The sequence below is a fragment of the Primulina huaijiensis genome, chromosome 2 (assembly GCF_012295235.1).
Source record: "Primulina huaijiensis isolate GDHJ02 chromosome 2, ASM1229523v2, whole genome shotgun sequence".
NCBI classification, from domain to species: domain Eukaryota; kingdom Viridiplantae; phylum Streptophyta; class Magnoliopsida; order Lamiales; family Gesneriaceae; genus Primulina; species Primulina huaijiensis.
The window spans coordinates 17,332,824-17,352,505 of NC_133307.1; the positions used below are offsets into that span (position 1 = coordinate 17,332,824).

Below are 19,682 nucleotides of genomic sequence, written 5' to 3' on the forward strand. Positions count from 1 at the left end.
ATGGTTGACCTGACTGGACTGAAGGTGCACACGACCCGAGAACCAGTGCTTATACTTTTCCGCACTTATGATTACGATTTACGTTAAAATATTTTTAAGACTATTTATTTATGCTTTTGAGTGGTTTTAAGAGGATGATACTTTTCATGTTTATTGCTTTTTAGGTTTGGTAAAACATTTGACGATTTCATGTTATGACTATTTCCCTTGGATTTTCAAATACTAGTTGGTTGTTTTTATTTAAAATGGTGCAAAATATTTTATAAAAATATTTTCATGAATTAGTGAGGGTTAGGCAGTTTCATGTTGAAAAAAAAAATTTCTAGTACTTTTAAGCATTAAAAAGGGCAGACGTTTCACGTCGGGTGAGTTTGAAACATTCCATTAGTATCCTAAGTTGAGTCTCGTTGCATCGGTTCGAGTCGATAGGGTGTGGCTTAGAGTTCGCATCAAAATCGAGCTTTTGGGGTCGTGGGCGCAAAACTAGCGCCGCAGCGTTCCTTGAGGAGCGCCGCAGCGCCCGACATTCGCATGTCAGAGCACCGCAGCGCTGCCTGGAGGCGCCGCAGTGCTAGAGCTGCGGCCCTGCCAGCGCCGCATCGCAGCAAGGCCCATCGTCTAGGCGCTTGAACATGATTTTTAAACCACTATTTTAGGCTCATGTCTTCTATGTTTTGGGAAATGTTCACACATCATTTTAGGAGTTGTTTCGGGAGTTGATGTCATGGTTTAGTACGATGATTAAACGAGGTCAAGTCCCGAGTGATTTAGAACGTCGTAAGTAATTTGTTACCTCGGGTGGTGAGCACAACTTTTATGTCTAAGTTATGGAAATTAAGTGCTTGATAATGCGTTAGTATGTACAACAGTAGCCCAGACGAGATCCAACGAATCCCTCAACGCTATGTAAGTATGTTTGTCGTGCAAAAGAAAAATGTTTATGTTTTTTAGGTGTGCTAAATGTCTTGTGACCAAATATGAATGGGTTTGGAAGTCGGTGAATGTGGCCGAGGACCTCTCCACCCCGGTAAAGTATGACCGAGTTTAGATCAGGATTGGAAAGCGGTAAAGTATGACCATGGACCAATCCACCCGGTAAAGTATGACCGGAGATCTCATGTATGCGGTAGTGGACATCTCTACCTGCCCAGTACTGTGGTTTAGTCTGATCAGGCACATTTATGTATGTGTCACTTGCTTTGAAATATATCTCTAAGCAAACCGATGATGTTATGCATGTTCAAATATGTATGATGCAAGTATGATTATGAAAAGTTTTATGTTGATGGCACGTCTATGTTATGTTTTTACAATTTAAATTTCAAGTATGTACGCTCTACTTTAAAATGCATGTGGTTTTATTATGTATTACTTGCTATATCACTACAAGAAATTCTGCATACAACAACGCACATATGACAGCGGTTTTTGTGAAAAACCGTTGTCGTATGTTTTTAACAACGATTTTATCGAAAACTGTTGTCTTTTGGGGGTCAAAGACAAAGGTTTTTAAAAACCGTTGTATTTGGGAGGGTCAAAGATAACAGTTTTTAAAAACCGTTGTCTTTTTGGGGTCAAAGACAACGGTTTTTGGGATCAATGACAACGGTTCTATAAAACAGTTGTCTTTGAGCGTTTTTTTAGGGTCAATGACAACGGAACCGTTGTCTATTAGCGTGTTTTTTGGACAATCGACAACGGTTTTAAGAAATCGTTGATGATTAGCCTGGTTTTTTGACAAACAACAACGGTTTTGGAAAACGTTGCAATGTTTAGCGATGGTTTTTTAAAAAACCGTCGCTAAATTTAGCAACGATTTCTAAAAACCGTCGCTAAAATTAAAAAACCCGTCGCATGTTTAAAATTAGCGACGGTTTTACAAAACCCGTCCCTAAAATTAGCGACAGTGTTTTGAAACCGTCGCTAATTTTAGCAACGGTTTAAATCCGAACCGTTGCAAAATTAAAACATGCGACAGTTTCTCAATTACCGTCACCAATAGCGACGGTTTAACCAAAAACCATCGCAAACTATCTATAAATATCACCATTTTCAGTCCATTTCCTCCACAACACTTCACAACACTTAAAATTTTTCTCTTTTACACCATTTTATCACTTCACACAACACTTAAAATTCTTCTAACCACTTCATAACACTTAAAAACTTTTCTCTCTTACACAATTTTATCACTTTCACACAACACGTAAAATTTTTCTAACCACTTCATAACACTTAAAATTTTTCTCTCTTACACGATTTTACTACTTCACAACACTTAAATTTTTTTTCTTTTACACGATTTTAGTTTCGATTATTAGTTTCTTTTAGATTTATTAAATTATTAAAAACATTTTTTTTATTTTTCGAAACAAATTAGCGACGGAAATCTTAATTACTAACGTCTTGATTTCTAACTGTCGCTTGGTTGAATAAACCGTCGCTAATTTGAACTAGCGACTGTTTAATAAACCGTCGCTAATTTTGAATTAGCGACGGTTTTGAACAAAACCGTCGCTACTTTTAAAAACCGTCGCAAATTTGACCTACCACAACGGATAAAAACCGTTGTCGTTGAACGGACTTTCAACAACACCCTCAGTTACAACAGTTTTAAAAAGGCTACGACAACGGATTTTTCGTTTGCCGTTTTTGGTGTAGTGTATCCAGTTTATACTTGTTGAGTCTTTAGACTCACTTGACTTGATCGATGCATGTGAGGATGAGGATGAGGAGACAAGAGGGGTGGGGACCAATGAGCCAGCTTGGGCTGTGCAGGAGGCTAAACCCGAGGACCGTCCATGTTTTAAGAATTTATGAATGCTGTTTCAAATACTCTGATTTTCATGTCATTGCTTCCGATGTTTTAAACGTTTACTTTTCGCAAGCTATATTTGTAATCTTTTTGTTGCAAATATTTTGGACGAACAGTTTATCTTTATCGCATTTTGAAGGTTTATTATCTATTTAAGGAAATTTTTATTTTCCTGTAAATTTTAAAATAGTTTAAAAGTACGGTACGTCACAGCCAATATTTGAAATTGAGAGAAAAACTCACCACAACCCCCCTTTCTAAACACTTTCACCGACCCAACCGATCCTAACACTAGTTGATCCCACCAAATGAGAGCGTAGTTTAGAAATTCAATCACCGCCAACCTAACTTTCTTTTGTTCGGAGTAGTGGTGACATTCAAACACAAACTCTAACCTCTTTTCACACTCTAAATATGCCTCAGGGTTATATTTCCCATGGAACGATGGAATCTTCATCTTAATACTACCCATGTTACTATCTTCCATATTCTCATCATCGTATCTACCCCGTACGACTTCTTTTCTTTTTACACTAAACCCTCTATCTCGTCCGCTCCTACCCCAATTCTCGTTTTTGCTCTCCTCGTCTCCCCCCAAATCATATTCTTCCTCGCCTTCTCCTCTACCCAAATCTTTAGGCTTATACTTACTCCCACTAGCACTAACTTCAAGCTTATCCAACCGCTCATGTAATGGCTCCAACTCGGTCCTCATCATCCTACTGAAATGACAGAACAAGGCCTCCATTTGTACCTTAGACAACCTTTGGTTCGAACTATCTCCTACTCCTTCTCAGTTTTTCTTTCGGCCATTGTACCTGCAAGAAAAAATTAGTAGAAATAAAAGATATTCCTCACCCGAATGCTCACAGTAACTCCAAACAAAATTCGCTCGTCCCTCCTTTCTTTTTTCTTTTTCTCACTAAAAATACTCATCGGTCACTCCAAAGAAATTCACTCGCACTCAAGTATTTTCACTCGAATTCGAGAGCTCCCTCAAAGGTGCTCAAACTTTGTATTTGTGTATAAAAAACTATCAAGTTCAACTCGCGAACAGTTGTGACCGACTCACTTAGGCCGCACAGACAAGAAATTTGAAAATATATATATATATATATATATATAGACACACACACAAAATATCAAAACCAAATTATGGTAAATTTTCGATTTTTTGTACTTTTTTTCTTCCTCTTGCACAAGATGGATTTGTGTACTCGAAAATCCCCAGAAAAAAATCACAAAATTTAGAGAATCACATATTCACGAAAAGACGAAGAACAATAGAACGACGCAGATCTGACAAACAAACGAAAAGATAATTGCAGATCTGAAAATTTAAGAACGAGATACTTACTTGAATTCAATGAGCCAAAGCTCTGATACCAAATGATATGAATCCTCTTACGCAAGAAAAGAAACACGATTAATTGAAATTGCGCCCTCAATTCAACAACAATTTAGGATTCGTGTTGTGTTGTCCCGACTTTTTGAATCAAGTAATTGCGCGACCTTCACCCCTAAACTACAAAGTTTAATAATAAATGATCACAAATAAACAACCGACAGTCAAACGAACCTTCAAAGAACTCGTCTTTGACAATCTGTGCAAGGACGATTGACAAACGCCACAAAGTATAAACTTTGATAAGTTTGATTTTGAACAAAACAAAAGCTTTTATTGTTTGAGAGAAAAACTCAAGAACAATATATTCTATCAATGAATAATCTGAATTGTGTTGAAAATTCGTGCAAAATATGTTTACATACTCAAAAGATATAAATATCTAGTTACCAAAATAATTAGGACTCTAAACTAGGAAACAAGGATTTTTCTCGCAGCTTGGCGCGCTCGGGCGGTAGGATTTGGCCGCTCGAGCGCCGAGGCTTCTGGAAATTTGGCGCTCGAGCGGTAAGATTTGGCCGCTCGAGCGCCGAGGCTTCTAGACTCTTCATCATTTATCACTTGAATAATGTTCCTATGACTCTCAAACTTACTCCCATGTTTCACGAACACTTTGGCACTTTGCACCTTGCTTGTAAGCCCTTCTTGATTGCTCATGACTCCATGTAGTGTCTCCTTGAATCTTTTTAGTCGTCCTCTCGTGATTGGTCCTTCCGGAAACTCTAAAGGATCTCATGCTTTCCTTGGAGCTTGATCATCCGTGATCGCATCATAATAATTATCCAAGGATTTGAATTTAATAATTTGTAACTTAATATAATTTAATGCAAGTGTATTCAATCTAGAAAATTTATTGACTTTTAATAACTCTTATCAATTTTAAAAGTCTATAAGTATTCAATTTAAATTGTTATATACTCCATACACTAGTAGAAAATCGGATTTTTACTTTGCCACTAGTTATTTCATCAATTTCGAATTCCGAAATAATATATAGCAATCGACTTTGATAATAAAACTGACGAAGTAATATATCATTTATACTTCACATGTTTAAAAACGAGCTTTACTTTGAATTTTAAGTTGTAATTTTCTTCATCAAAGAATATTTGATGAAGTAATACATTGTCAAAAAAGAGATTTAATCGCTAACTGCTCAAGTAAAAAAGTATGCTAGTTTATTTTTTGTTTTCAAAACATTTTTAAATTCGGACTTTTCACAACAAACAGATCTTTCCTCTTTTACTTTTTTTACTTCCATATCCCCATTTTTTGAATTATAAACCACAGTGAGTTAATCTTTGTAGTAGCGATTGAGTCAGTTCTTCATTTTCATTTCGGCTTCGTCTTCTTATTTCATTCACAGAGATTTCTGGGTAAATTGAATGTTATTGTTGGTTTCATTTTGTTCAATATTTACATTTTTGGGTGAATAGTGTGCTGATTTTGGTGAATTGATTTTTGATTGGATTAATTCACATTTAGAGGACCATATAGCATCAAGGAAGGTTTGAAGGCTGGAACAATTACCTCTGTTTGGGTTTCTTGAAAGCATTTAATTGCAATTGAATTGATTTTAATTGAATGGAGGTGAAGGTGAACAAACTTAAGTGGATAATTATTTAACTTGTAAATTTTTGTACCCTTACATGTAATAATCAATTAGTAATAAATTGTGATGAATGGTTTAGATGTGGAAATTGAGAAGAAAAAAGACACTGGCCGAGACTTGTGGATTTGAAACCAACAAAAATTATGTTTTGTTCTGTTATTTTCTTTTTATGTTTATATTTGGTTAGTTTTATTTAAAAATCTTAAATGATGAAAGTTCAGAGAATTATTAGGACATGCTAGTTTGATTTCGATATAAGCTAAATATGAGTTATAAATTTGACCAACTTTGGTTCAATTTCTTATGTCATAACCAGTTTTTAAATTGATTTGAAGAAGAAGAAAAAAACCGGTTCATTAAGTTTATTACTCCAAGTGACCTTATATGTGTTGCAACATCTATTGACTGTCATAATAATGTTACCAGTTATGTTTTTAACATAGCAATCATGTTTATTAAACTCAACTGAGTAATTATGATCACATAACTGACTAATGCTAATCAAGTTATATTTCAGATTGTTAACAAGTAGAACATCATCAACAATAATGTTACTATGAATAAGCTTTCCCTTACCCACAGTTCTACCTTGTGAAGCGTCTCCAAAACTGATTTTGAGACCTGAATACTTGACCAGTTGTGATATCAAATCTGCATCTCCAGTCATTTGTCTCGAACATCCATTATCCAAGTACCAGACTAGATCTTTGATTAGTTTACCTGCAACCTGCAATCACATATAATGAATAAACTTGGTACCCAAATCTATCTGGGTCCTGAACTGATTAGTCCTTTAGGAACACAGACTTGGATCAGTCGAAATGACTTTTCAGTCGATGTGTTCCAAATTGATTTACCTAATTTTTGTGTGGGGTGTGTCGTGTGCAGTTGATACAACATGCGATTTAGCTTTGTTTTCCTTGTTGTTCATCCGATATCTTTTCTGAACTGGCTTAGAGTTATATTAGTGATTGCAATAGCCATTCACAGAGTTCTGCTTGTTATAACTGGACCGTTTAGGTGACCAGCTGCTCGTACCAATTGAGCTTTTTGGGCTATATCTAATCACATGTCTGTTAGCCTTGTTCATCTTTTCAATCGGCTGTTCAACTAGCTTACTTAGCTCAGGTTGTTCATGTGCTACAATGGATTTGACAAAGTGAATGTATTTCTCTTTGCATATGTCAATTTCTGGCTTTGTACTGCTTGATGAAGGTTTACTCTGGCTGGTAAAGCGTAAATCAGTTTTTATCTCCAACTGATTTTTGCAATCCTTGCATCTCAGTCAATGTAACTAATGACTTGTTTCAGACCTAGATCAGATCAGTTAGTCTTAATTTTTTAGACTTTAATTGCTGAATCACAAACTGATTCTCAGCCTTTTCAGCTGTCAGCTCAGCAATTTCCTTTTTGTGATTCGACAAATCAACTGATTGTGAACAATCAGTTTCAGTTTTGTCATCTTTAAGACCAGTTTGTTTTGCTTTAGCTTCCTCAAAGGAGAGAGCAAGCTTCCGGTACTCGTTTACCATATCATGCAGTGTTGAAATAAGTTCTTCTCGTGTAAAGTCAGTTGAACTGAAATCAAATATCTGTTCACTGTTGGATTCCACTTCAACATCATTAGCCATAGGACATTTCACCTCTTCTTCATCACTTAAGCTGCTTGAGCTCTCAGAGTCTGATGCGTCACTATCAGTTTCTGCCTATTTGGATTTAAATTCTTCAGCCACTAAGGCTTCATGCTTCTTTGTGAATGATTTATTGTCATCCTTAAATTTCTTTTTGTGCTCAAGAGGCTTCTTTCCCTTTTCAATTGATCTTCTGCTCTTCTTCTTCGGCTTGGGACAGTCAGCTATAAAATGACCAGTTTTGCCACAGTTGTAGCAATCATTCGGTTCATCCTTAGATTCATTCTTGTGATAGTGCTTTTGGAATGATCCTTGGTACCTCCTCATGAACCTCCCGAATACAATGACATTGCGTCATTGCTAAGTTGCTCAAAGGTCTTCTCAGCTGAAATGTTGGCTCCAGTTTCAGAGCACTTAAGGCATTTGTGACTGGTGGAACTGATGATTCACCTCTCTTGTCTGCATCTCGAATTCATATGCTTTTAGATTAGTAAACAAGTCACAACGTTCCACTTTGTTCAGATATTTCGATTCTCGCATGACCATTGTCTTGACATCCCACTCCTTGGGAAGACCACACATCACTTTCAGTGCAACTTCTTTATTTGAATACATTTTTTCCAGTGCATTCAGTACGTTGACAATGTTGCTGACTCGTTCATCGAATTCATTCATCGATTCACCAGATGTTATTCTGATCTTGTCAAATTTATGTTCAAAAACTAAAAATTTATTTTCTTAGTTTGCTCATTGCCTTCATATCACGCATTACCTTGGTTATTAATTAAATAATTATATTATTTCAATCATGCATGAGGTTTACATGTACAGGTTTTTCGACTGAAACGTCTGCTTAATCGTTTCCTTAAAACGTGCTAGAATTTTTTTTTTAAAACCTCACTTAGCATTCGGCCGAACCATAAAATATTTTGACATCATTTTAAAAATAAATTAACCAACTAACATTTGAAAATCAAAGGAAATAGCCCATACTATAACCTCTCAAAAACAACTCATAAATAATTAAAAGTCATAAAAATATTCTTAACATAACTTAAAATCATAAATCATAACTAGTGCGGAAAACTAGCGTCGGTCCTCGGGTTATGTGCACCTTCAATCCAGCAAAGTCAACCACCAAGACCTCCATTAACATATTCATAATCAATAGCACCTGCATCAATCACACCTAGTGAGTCTAAAGACTCAACACGTCATATCCTTGATAACAAGTAATACATAATACAAATCACATGCAACAGTGAAAAATACTTGTACTTAAAATATCGTTTTTATGAAGATGCATAAACTTTAACCATAAACGTTTTCAAAAATATTTTCATGATGCATAAACTTTAAATAAAAACATTTTCAAAATGATGCATCATCTTTAAACATAAACATTTTCATAGACTTTTATATAAACGTTTTCATACCATCATAAACATATTCATATTCATATCATCATCAACATATACGTATTCATATTTTCATCAACATATACATTTTTTTTTTTCTTTTCGTTGAATTCAGATCGTTAATTGTGACTTTCGTTTTCATCTACGTCTACGTCTACGTGTTGGGCGATGGATCCATCTACATGTAACCACAGTACTGGGCGGCGGGGGCACCAACAACACTCTCACCGGTCAACTAGGCCTTGTCCTTACGTATTAACATATTATCGTATACATATACATATCCGTATCCAAGGAAAAACGATCGTCGGGCTCCCACTGGGACCATAACCCTCACGAAATTTCCAACATATCATCTTATTAGTCACAATTATTTCACTTCCTTCAACGTTGCATATTATCATCACTTTATAAAAATCATGCATTTAATATCATTTTCTTTTCAAAAACAAGCATGCAACATATTTTTTATCGTTATCGTTTCCTCATAAAAATCCATAAATATTTTAAAAGAAATCTTTCAACATATAAAAATCCATAAATCTTTTAAATAAACATTTAAACATCATAAACATTTAAAATATGCATTTAAATCTCAAATATTTAAAATAAACATTTTAACATATTAAATCATAATCTTATAAAATAACATTTTGACATAATAAATCGTAAACATTTAAAATCCATGTCATAAAAATTTCATAAACATTTGAAATAATCATATTAGCACATAAAACAGCATTCAGGGTACTGCCATGACGTTAACTAATTTTTAGGTGTAAAATGACCGTTTTATCCCTGAACTTGACATTTTACGTTTTTGGCTTTTATTTTCTTGATTTCTTGACTCTAACATGTCCCAAATAATTATTTAAGTCTACATAAATTTTTACATAATTTTATTTAGCTTAAATCAAGGACTTTTATTTATTCTCTAAATACGACGTATTACTGCGTTTTAATCCCGAATTAAACCAAACCTTAATATAAAATTAACAAATTTAAAACTTAGACTTATAATAATTATTTAAGCTTAAATACAATTTTCCATAATTTTATAAAGCTTAAACTAGGCGTTTCAATTAACTCGTTAATTAGCGTTTTGTGCGGCGATTAAATCTCGAATAAATCCAAAACTCATTATTTTGATCCCAAATTTTTAACATAACCTTTTTAGTATTTATTCTACCCTTCCAAGTCATAAGCCACACCCGTGGACCCATGGATTCAATTTTAGCTTTAATACTTTCGTTTTTGACACACTAACGAACCCACCGAGCCATCTCCCAATTTACTCGAACCACACCCCAGCCACCTCGAGCCAAAACCTAGCCAACCCACCTAGAGACCCTGCTGACCAAGCCCTGCCCCAAAAACCAGCCCTGGCCCGCTCAAAAACATCCTGGAACTCTACTTAAAACTCTGCACGTGTGTGTGTTTGTAGTGTTCTTGTTGAATTGGGTTTCCTAGTTGCCTAGGACTCTTCCAGCCACCTAACCACCGACCATCCATGACCCTTACTGCCCCTAGACCACGACCAGACCATATCCAGACCAACCCAAGCCTTGGAACTCAAGCAGCGACCCACTGAACCTTGACAGCACTTCACGCACAGCCCTTGCTTCCATGCGCCTACCTCCCGTTTCTCGCACCAGCAGCCAGCCCAGCCGTCCCAGACCCTAGACCGACCCTTGTGCACGCTCCTAGGACCCTAAGGACCTAGCCTAGCCAAGCCCAAAGCCCTTAGGCCAAGCCCCTTTTTCCTGCACAACAGCAACACCTGTGCTACTTTCTTTCTAGTTCTCGGGTGGAGTCCTTCTTGGTAAGGACTCCTCCCAGCCCCTGGTTTTCGAGTCCTAGCCCTCATAGGACTCTCCCTAGGACCTAACCATAACCCCTAGGACCCAACCACCGAACCTAGTCGAGCCCTCTTGCCCCATGCACAATCAACCGTAATTTGCACCTTGAAAGATCACCCAATACCTACGGCTTCTTCTTTCTATTTTTGTGCAGCGTTTTGTTGCTTTTGTGTGTGATTCTAGACCTCTAAATTCACGTAAAACAATGTCTAAATATGACCTAATCATGGCAGCCCCTTTAACACATATAAAACATGATTTTGGAATTCAAAAACACAAATTTAGAACACATAGGCATGTAGTTACGAAAATTCAACTTGTGTGCTATGTTTTTCCTTAAAAATCATGCATAAAAAATTACTATGGTGTGATGATGTTTGAAAGAAAGAAATATGGCGTGCATTTGCGTTATATACGCTCGAATAACAGTTGACGACGAAGAACGGAGGGACACCTTGGCTAGCTTTCTACTTGAAACTTCGAAAAACCCTCTTGGAAGCTATGTATGTGTGTCGTGTGTGTGTAGGGTGGTGAGGAGAGAATTTTCAGATTTTGAAATAGGGTGGCCGATTGTTTGTGGGGAGTAGGGTAGGGTTTAATATATTTTATACACTAATTAACTACTAATTAGGCTTTGGCCTAATAAGCCAATTAAATTAAGCTCATTAGTCTAATTAGGTTTTAAATAAAATATTAACAAGGTTTTGGTAAAAATAAATTTGTGAATTTATTAGTCGGATTGCTAAAAAGCTCGTATTTTATTTGAAAAACTAATACCGATAAAATTTACGTCCCGACGTATAAAATCACCTCAAAACCCCATATTTTCAAAAATACTAAAAAGCAACACTCATATTTTAAATAATTAAAAACAATTATTTAATAAAACATTTTACGTTTTTCAGCCTTCGGTCCCCGTTCGTCGATCGCAGCTCGAATAACTTTTAAAAATACATTTTAATGCAACCATGTAGAAAAATATATTTTAAACATGCAAATATGCACAATATAATTAAATAATGCAATTAAAGCAATTAATTAAAATACAACAGAATTTAATAATTGCATGCATGTGGTGTACGTGGACCTTAAAATTTTCTGGGCGTTACAATCTCCCCCCCTTAAATTGAATTTCGTCCTCGAAATTCGCTTATCCTTAATAACCCAAAATTTAGACTTAGTTCTAGTATCCCAAAAATCCAGGCTTCCGCTGCGCTATTCTGGTAAAACTTAAGTTGTAGAATGTCCTTACGTCTCCTTGATCCCAATTAAAATAATCCTTCTAAATCCTTATTTTCAAATCGCAACTTAAAAAGACCCATACTGATTTAGTGCTTCTTACTATTATAACCTTGAATTTCAATTTTTTATTACGATTCTCAATATTAAAAGATGGATGACCATACTTATTGTATATTATTTTCCTTATTTTATACCCAATATATTTATCAACTTATCAACTTTTAATTTTAAAATCCCAAACGCATCCGCTTACGCTTAGATTTTTCAAGCCTAATATTGTTTCATCCTTAAAAACTTTGATTAAAATTTCTTATAATACTAAAACTAAGATATCCCAATGTTCTGAATATTCTTAAAAATCTAAATCTTCAAAATTCTTACCATATAACTCATTCAATTCGCACTTATTGCTAAATTAGTCCCCAAATTCCTTAATATTTGCAACAATCAATTCTTAATTACCTCAAAAATTATCCTAATTGATCCTCAATTTCGAAAATTCCTACCATTATCCCATAAGTTTTTGGCATTCTTAATTATCTTCTACGGGTTTTCCATAACATAAATTCCGATAAATTTAAACTTATTTACTCAAAAATCAATTCCTATAACCAATCTTAACTTTAATCAAACTTAAGATACCAATTTATACATTTCTATACTCTCAAATATCATTGCAGTCTTCGAATCATTATTTCTTACGTCTAATTCTCAAAAATTAATTCAACTAGTAACCACGAATCATAAATATTTTCTTAGAAAATCTACGTGTCCCAAAAACATTCATAATATTCACAATTAAATTATAGCCCAAAAAATAGAACGTCAATACTAAAACCCAAAAATCAACATAGTCCAATTCCACCACAAAACCAACATGCGTTGAAATCAAATAATGTCTTATTTCACGTAAAAAAATTCTAAAGCATATAAATCATATATCCTCATAATACTATTAAACATGTGACGTAAACATATAATTCATGTACTTATGTAGGTAACACCATATTAAATCATATAAAGCATGTAAACTTACAATTTGAGGCTTGACGACTGATCTTCCCGGCACTGATGGTGGCACAACCCTTTACAGGACCTTTGCTCTGATACCAACTGAAACGTCTGCTTAATCGTTTTCTTAAAACGTGCTAAAATTTGTTTTTTTAAAACCTCAATTAGCATTCGGTCGAACCATAAAATATTTTGACATCATTTTAAAAATAAATTAACCAACTAACATTTGAAAATCAAAGGAAATAGCCCATACTATAACCTCTCAAAAACAACTCATAAATAATTAAAGGTCATAAAAATATTCTTAACATAACTTAAAATCATAAATCATAACTAGTGCGGAAAACTAGCGTCGGTCCTCGGGTTATGTGCACCTTCAGTCCAGCAAAGTCAACCATCAAGACCTCCATTAACATATTCATAATCAATAGCACCTGCATCAATCACACCTAGTGAGTCTAAAGACTCAACACGTCATATCCTTGATAACAAGTAATACATAATACAAATCACATGCAACAGTGAAAAATACTTGTACTTAAAATATCGTTTTTATGAAGATGCATAAACTTTAACCATAAACGTTTTCAAAAATATTTTCATGATGCATAAACTATAAATAAAAACATTTTCAAAATGATGCATCATCTTTAAACATAAACATTTTCATAGACTTTTATATAAACGTTTTCATACCATCATAAACATATTCATATTCATATCATCATCAACATATACGTATTCATATTATCATCAACATATACATATTTTTTTTCTTTTCGTTGAATTCAGATCGTTAATTGTGACTTTCGTTTTCATCTACGTCTACGTCTACGTGTTGGGCGATGGATCCATCTACATGTAACCACAGTACTGGGCGGCGGGGACACCAACAACACTCTCACCGGTCAACTAGGCCTTGGCCTTACGTATTAACATATTATCGTATACATATACATATCCGTATCCAAGGAAACACGATCGTCGGGCTCCCACTGGGACCATAACCCTCACGAAATTTCCAACATATCATCGTATTAGTCACAATTATTTCACTTCCTTCAACGTTTCATATTATCATCACTTTATAAAAATCATGCATTTAATATCATTTTCTTTTCAAAAACAAGCATGCAACATATGATACGAATCCTCGTACGAATAAATAGCAAACACGATTAAAATCGAATCGCGCCCTCTATTTAATAACGAGCAAGGATCGATGTGTTGTCGCGGTCTTTTGAATCAAGTGTGTGTGCGATTTTCACCTCTAAACTACGAAAAGTTTAGCAACAAATAATCACGGAAAATAAACAACCGAAATTATAACGAACCTTCAAAGAACAAGCCCTTGACAATCCGCACAAAAACGATCGACAAACGCCACAAAGTTAAAACTTTGATAAGTTTGATTTTGATTACAAAGCAAAGCTTTGAAAAAGTTTGAGAGAAAAACTCAAAACTATTGTATAAACTCAATAATATCTCAATTGTGTTAATTTTCGTTCAAACATGTTTTAATAAACAAAAGATAAATAAAATCTAGTCACCAAAAAAAAATTAAAACTCTAGAAAGGAAACAAATCCGCGCAGAAAACACAGGACATGGACCCCGTGTTGACCTCCGTGTACGGGTCCGTTTACGCACTGTATGAGGACACGGACCCCGTGTACTCATCCGTGCTTGGGTCCGTGTCGGCACGCAAATTCTTCATCCTCTGCTATAAAGGGCACGGACCCCGTGTGCAGGTCCGTGTAGACATCCGTGTAGTCTCGGCCGTATTCAACAATGCTTGAATAATATTCCTTTGGTCTCCAAACGTGCTCCCATGCATCACGACCCCTTCATGCTTGCTCATGACTCCCTGTAGTGCCTCCTTGAACTTCTTTAGTCGTCCCCTTGTTACTGGTCCCTCCGACAACAGCAAAGGATCCCATGCTTTCCTTGGAGCTTGACCGCCCGTGTTCGCATCATCCTCCTCTTCTTGAAAAGGATTTGTCCTCAAATCTTGCTCATTACCTACATCAAACAACGACAAATCACTAACATTGAAAGTGGAACTCACATTGTACTCACCTGGTAGGTCGAGTTTGTAGGCGTTGTCATTAATCCTCTCAAGAACTTGGAATGGTCCATCGCCCCTGGGTAATAGCTTCGAACGTCGCTTCTCAGGAAACCTTTCCTTCCTCAAGTGTAGCCACACCCAATCTCTTTTCTCAAATATCACCTTCTTCTTCCTTTTGTTGGCTTGCTTGGCATAATGCTCATTTCTCTTCTCGATGTTGGCCTTGGCCTTTTCATGCAAACCCCTAACAAATTCAGCCTTCTTTTTTCCATCCATGTTTAACCTTTCACTCACAGGCAAAGACATCAAATCTAACGGAGTCAAAGGATTAAAACCATACACAATTTCAAAGGGCGAATAATTTGTAGTAGAATGCACACTACGATTATAAGCAAACTCAACAATTTTCCCAATTCTTCAAGTTCTTTTTAAGAATAGCACGCAAAAGTGTTCCTAATGTCCTATTGACAACTTCAGTTTGTCCATCCGTTTGAGGATGACAAGTAGTAGAAAACAACAATTTAGTGCCAAGTTTAGCCCACAATGTTTTCCAAAAGTAACTCAAGAATTTAACATCACAATCAGACACAATAGTCCTAGGCATGCCATGCAACCTAACGACTTCTCTAAAGAACAACTTCGCAATGTTTGAAGCATCATCAATCTTATGACAAGCTATAAAATGTGCCATTTTAGAGAATCTATCGACAACAACAAATATCGAATCCCTCTCCTTCTTAGTCTTAGGCAACCCCAAAATAAAGTCCATAGAAATGTCAATCCAAGGCTCACTAGGAACAGGAAGTGGTGTATACAATCCATGTGGTTGTGTCTTAGACTTAGCTTGCCTACAATTTATGCACTTTTCACAAACACGCTCAACATCACGTTTCATATGTGGCCAATAGAAATGTTCATGCAATGCACTTAGAGTTTTAGCCACACCAAAATGTCCCATTAAACCACCCCCATGTGCCTCCCTAACAAGTAATTCACAAATTGAAGATTTAGGGATGCACAACTTATCTTCTCTAAATAAGAAACCATGATGCAAATAAAATTTATCATGTGGACCATGCATACATGTTTCAAACACACCTTTAAAATCCTCATCTAGTACATATAATTCTTTCACATGCTCAAATCCCAAAATTTTTGATTCCAAGGTAGAGATTAGTACGTACCTCAGTGATAGTGCGTCGGCCACTACCTTTTCCTTACCTTGTTTGTACTTGATGATGTAGGGGAATGTCTCTATAAATGTCACCCACTTTGCATGCCGCTTGTTCAGCTTTTGTTGCCCCTTGAGGTGCTTTAGTGACTCATGATCCGTATGAATCACAAACTCCTTAGGCCTCAAGTAGTGCTGCCACGTCTCTAGAGTCCTCACAAGTGCGTAGAACTCTTTATCATACGTGGGATAGTTCAGCGCTGCTCCATTGAGCTTCTCACTAAAGTACGCCACCGGCCGTCCTCCCTGCATCAACACTCCACCAATACCTACACCTGAAGCATCACATTCAATCTCAAAAGTATTAGCAAAATCAGGTAAAACAAGTAAAGGAGCATTAATTAACTTTTGCTTAATAAGATTAAAAGACTTCTCTTGCTCCTCGCCCCAATGGAATGGAACGTTTTTCTTGATCACCGCCGTCATTGGTGCTGCCAGTGTGCTAAAATCTTTTACAAACCTCCTATAGAAGCTTGCAAGACCATGAAAACTTCGAACTTGACCAACAGTAGTAGGCGTTGGCCAATCTCGAATGGCACTTACCTTGTCTTCATCAACTTGTATACCCTGTGAACTTACCACAAAACCAAGAAAGACAAGTTTGCTTGTACAAAAATCACATTTCTTTAAGTTAGCATACAAATTTTCAGCCCTTAGTGTGATTAGCACAAGCCTCAAGTGATTAACATGCTCATCCAAGTTTTTGCTATACACTAGGATATCATCAAAATAAACAACAAACTTTCCTATGTGTGCACGCAAAACATGATTCATTAACCTCATAAAGGTGCTAGGAGCGTTAGTTAAGCCAAATGGCATTACCATCCACTCATATAACCCGTATTTGGTTTTAAAAGCAGTTTTCCACTCATCACCTTCCCTCATCCTAATTTGGTGATAACCACTCTTCAAGTCAATTTTACTAAAGACACATGCACCATGCAATTCATCTAACATATCATCTAGTCTAGGTATGGGATGCCTATACTTAATGGTTATGTTATTGATTGCCCTACAATCCACACACATACGCCATGAACCATCTTTCTTAGGAACTAATAAAACAGGGACAACACAAGGAGACATAGACTCACGCACAAAACCCCTCTCTAACAACTCACTTACCTGGCGTTGAATCTCCTTAGTATCCTCCGGATTGCTCCTATAGGCGGGACGATTTGGCAATGCACTCCCAGGCACGAAATCGATTTGGTGCTCGATTCCCCTCAATGGTGGTAAGCCTTGAGGTAACTCGTCCGGAAATACATCTTCAAATTCCTGCAAAAGTGAAACAACAATGTTCGGAAGAGACCCGGCTATATCACTTGTGTTAAGGAGGATCTCCTTATAAATAATCAACACAAGTGGTTTATGTGTGTGCATCAATTGTTTCAACTCACCTTTTTGGGCCATATATGATTTCTTTTTGGCCTCTTTCCTCTCAATTTCTTCCCTCTCATTTTCTTTCCTCTCATTTTTCTTTTGTAAGGCTGTCTCATTTTTTTGATCACTCTTTTTTTTCAGCCATTTCATTTTTATTTTCAAAAGCCATCTCACTTTTTAGTTCACTCTTTTTTTCGGCCTCATCTCTCTTCTTTTTTTTCAAATGGTCCTCCAACACTTGCTTTGGGGACAAAGGAAGTAATACAATGGATTCTTTCTTCAATACAAATGAATACCTATTCTTGTACCCATCATGTGTCACTCGCCTATCATATTGCCACGGTCTACCCAACAAGATATGACAAGCATGCATCGGTACCATATCACACAAGACCTCATCCACATATTTCCCAATAGAAAAAGGCACTAGCACTTGTTTGTTAACCTTCACTTCCGCACAATCATTCAACCATTGAAGCCTATATGGTTGAGGGTGCTTTAATGTAGGTAACCCCAATTTCTCCACCATTTCAACACTAGCCACATTAGTACAACTCCCCCCATCTATGATTAAATTGCAAACCTTTTGATTCACAAAACACCTAGTATGGAACAAGTTCTCTCTTTGGTTAGTCTCCTCTTCCTTGACTTGGGCACTCATAATTCGCCTAGTCACTAGTGCTTCACCTACAACTGCCTCATAACCCTCGTCAGGATCCTCTAATGCAGGCATCTCATCATCATCACCCTCACTATGAGACTCATACTCACCATAGTCATTTAGAATCATTACCCTTTTATTAGGACATTCACTAGAAATATGACCTAACCCTTGACACCTAAAACATTTAACATCTCTAGATCGATTAGAAGGAGTTTCAGATTTACCTTGCACTCCTTGTTTAGGCGCCTCTTGTTTGGTCTCAAATTTGGGCTTGGTCACCACCTTGTTCTCCTCACGTTTCACCCCATTTGATCGCCATGAAGATGATGAACCCCCAGTTGGATTGGTGCGGCCAACTCTACGTCTTTTGAGTTGTTGCTCCACTTTTATGGCCATTTGCACCATCTCGTCTAGATCCAAGTAGTGCCGAAGCTCAACTTGATCTTGGATTTCCCTGTTCAAACCACAAAGAAAACGTGCCATGGTCGCCTCATTATCTTCCTCAATATTGGCCCTAATCATGACTACTTCCATCTCCTTATAGTAGTCCTCAACACTCTTCACCCCTTGCCTCAAAGTTTGTAGCCTCTTAAACATCTCCCTATAGTAGTGGTTGGGCACAAACCTCTTCCTCATGACCCTCTTCATCTCATCCCAAGATTCAATGGGTCTCTCATTATACCTCCTCCTAGTAGTCACTAATTGATCCCACCAAATGAGAGCATAGTCTAGAAATTCGACCACCGCTAGCCTAACCTTCTTTTGTTCGGAGTAGTGGTGACATTCAAACATGAACTCTACCCTCTTTTCCCATTCTAAGTACGCCTCCGGGTCAGATTTCCCATGAAACGAAGGAATCTTCATCTTAATACTACCCATATTACCATCTTCCCTATTCCCGTCATTGTATCTACCTCGTGTGGCTTCTCTCCTTCCTCTACCAAATCCTCTACCTCTTCCATTCCTACCCCAATTCTCACTTTGGCTCTCCTCTCCTCCTCCTAAATCATACTCTTCATCTTCTTCTCCTCTACCCAAATCCTTAGGCTTAGATTTAGCTCCACTAGTACTAACTTCAAGCCTACTCATCCTCTCGTGTAACGGCTCCAACTCTACCCTCATCATCCTAGAGAAATGCCCAAACAATGCCTCCATTTGGACCTTAGATAACCCTTGGTTAGAACTGTCTCCTACCTCCCTCTCCATTTAAATTTCAGATTTGTACCTGCAAGAAAAACGTTAGTAGAAAACAAAATATGCCTCGCCCGAAATTCTCACGGTCACTCCAAAGAAAATCACTCGTCTCTCCCCTCGTATTTTTTTTTGCTCACAACAAATACTC

The 19,682-nt window shown here is 36.7% G+C and overlaps 1 protein-coding gene across 1 annotated transcript; it reads right to left on the minus strand.

Moving 5' to 3' along the window:
* Positions 1-6,796: 6,796 nt before the first annotated feature.
* On the minus strand, positions 6,797-19,219 carry LOC140956959 (uncharacterized). The gene is given in 10 exon segments (XM_073413960.1): positions 6,797-7,090; positions 7,197-7,538; positions 7,914-8,157; positions 14,818-15,016; positions 15,074-15,438; positions 16,016-16,038; positions 16,273-16,701; positions 16,792-17,314; positions 17,766-18,212; positions 18,291-19,219. Coding segments are annotated over 10 exon segments (3,795 nt in total).
* Positions 19,220-19,682: the final 463 nt, after the last annotated feature.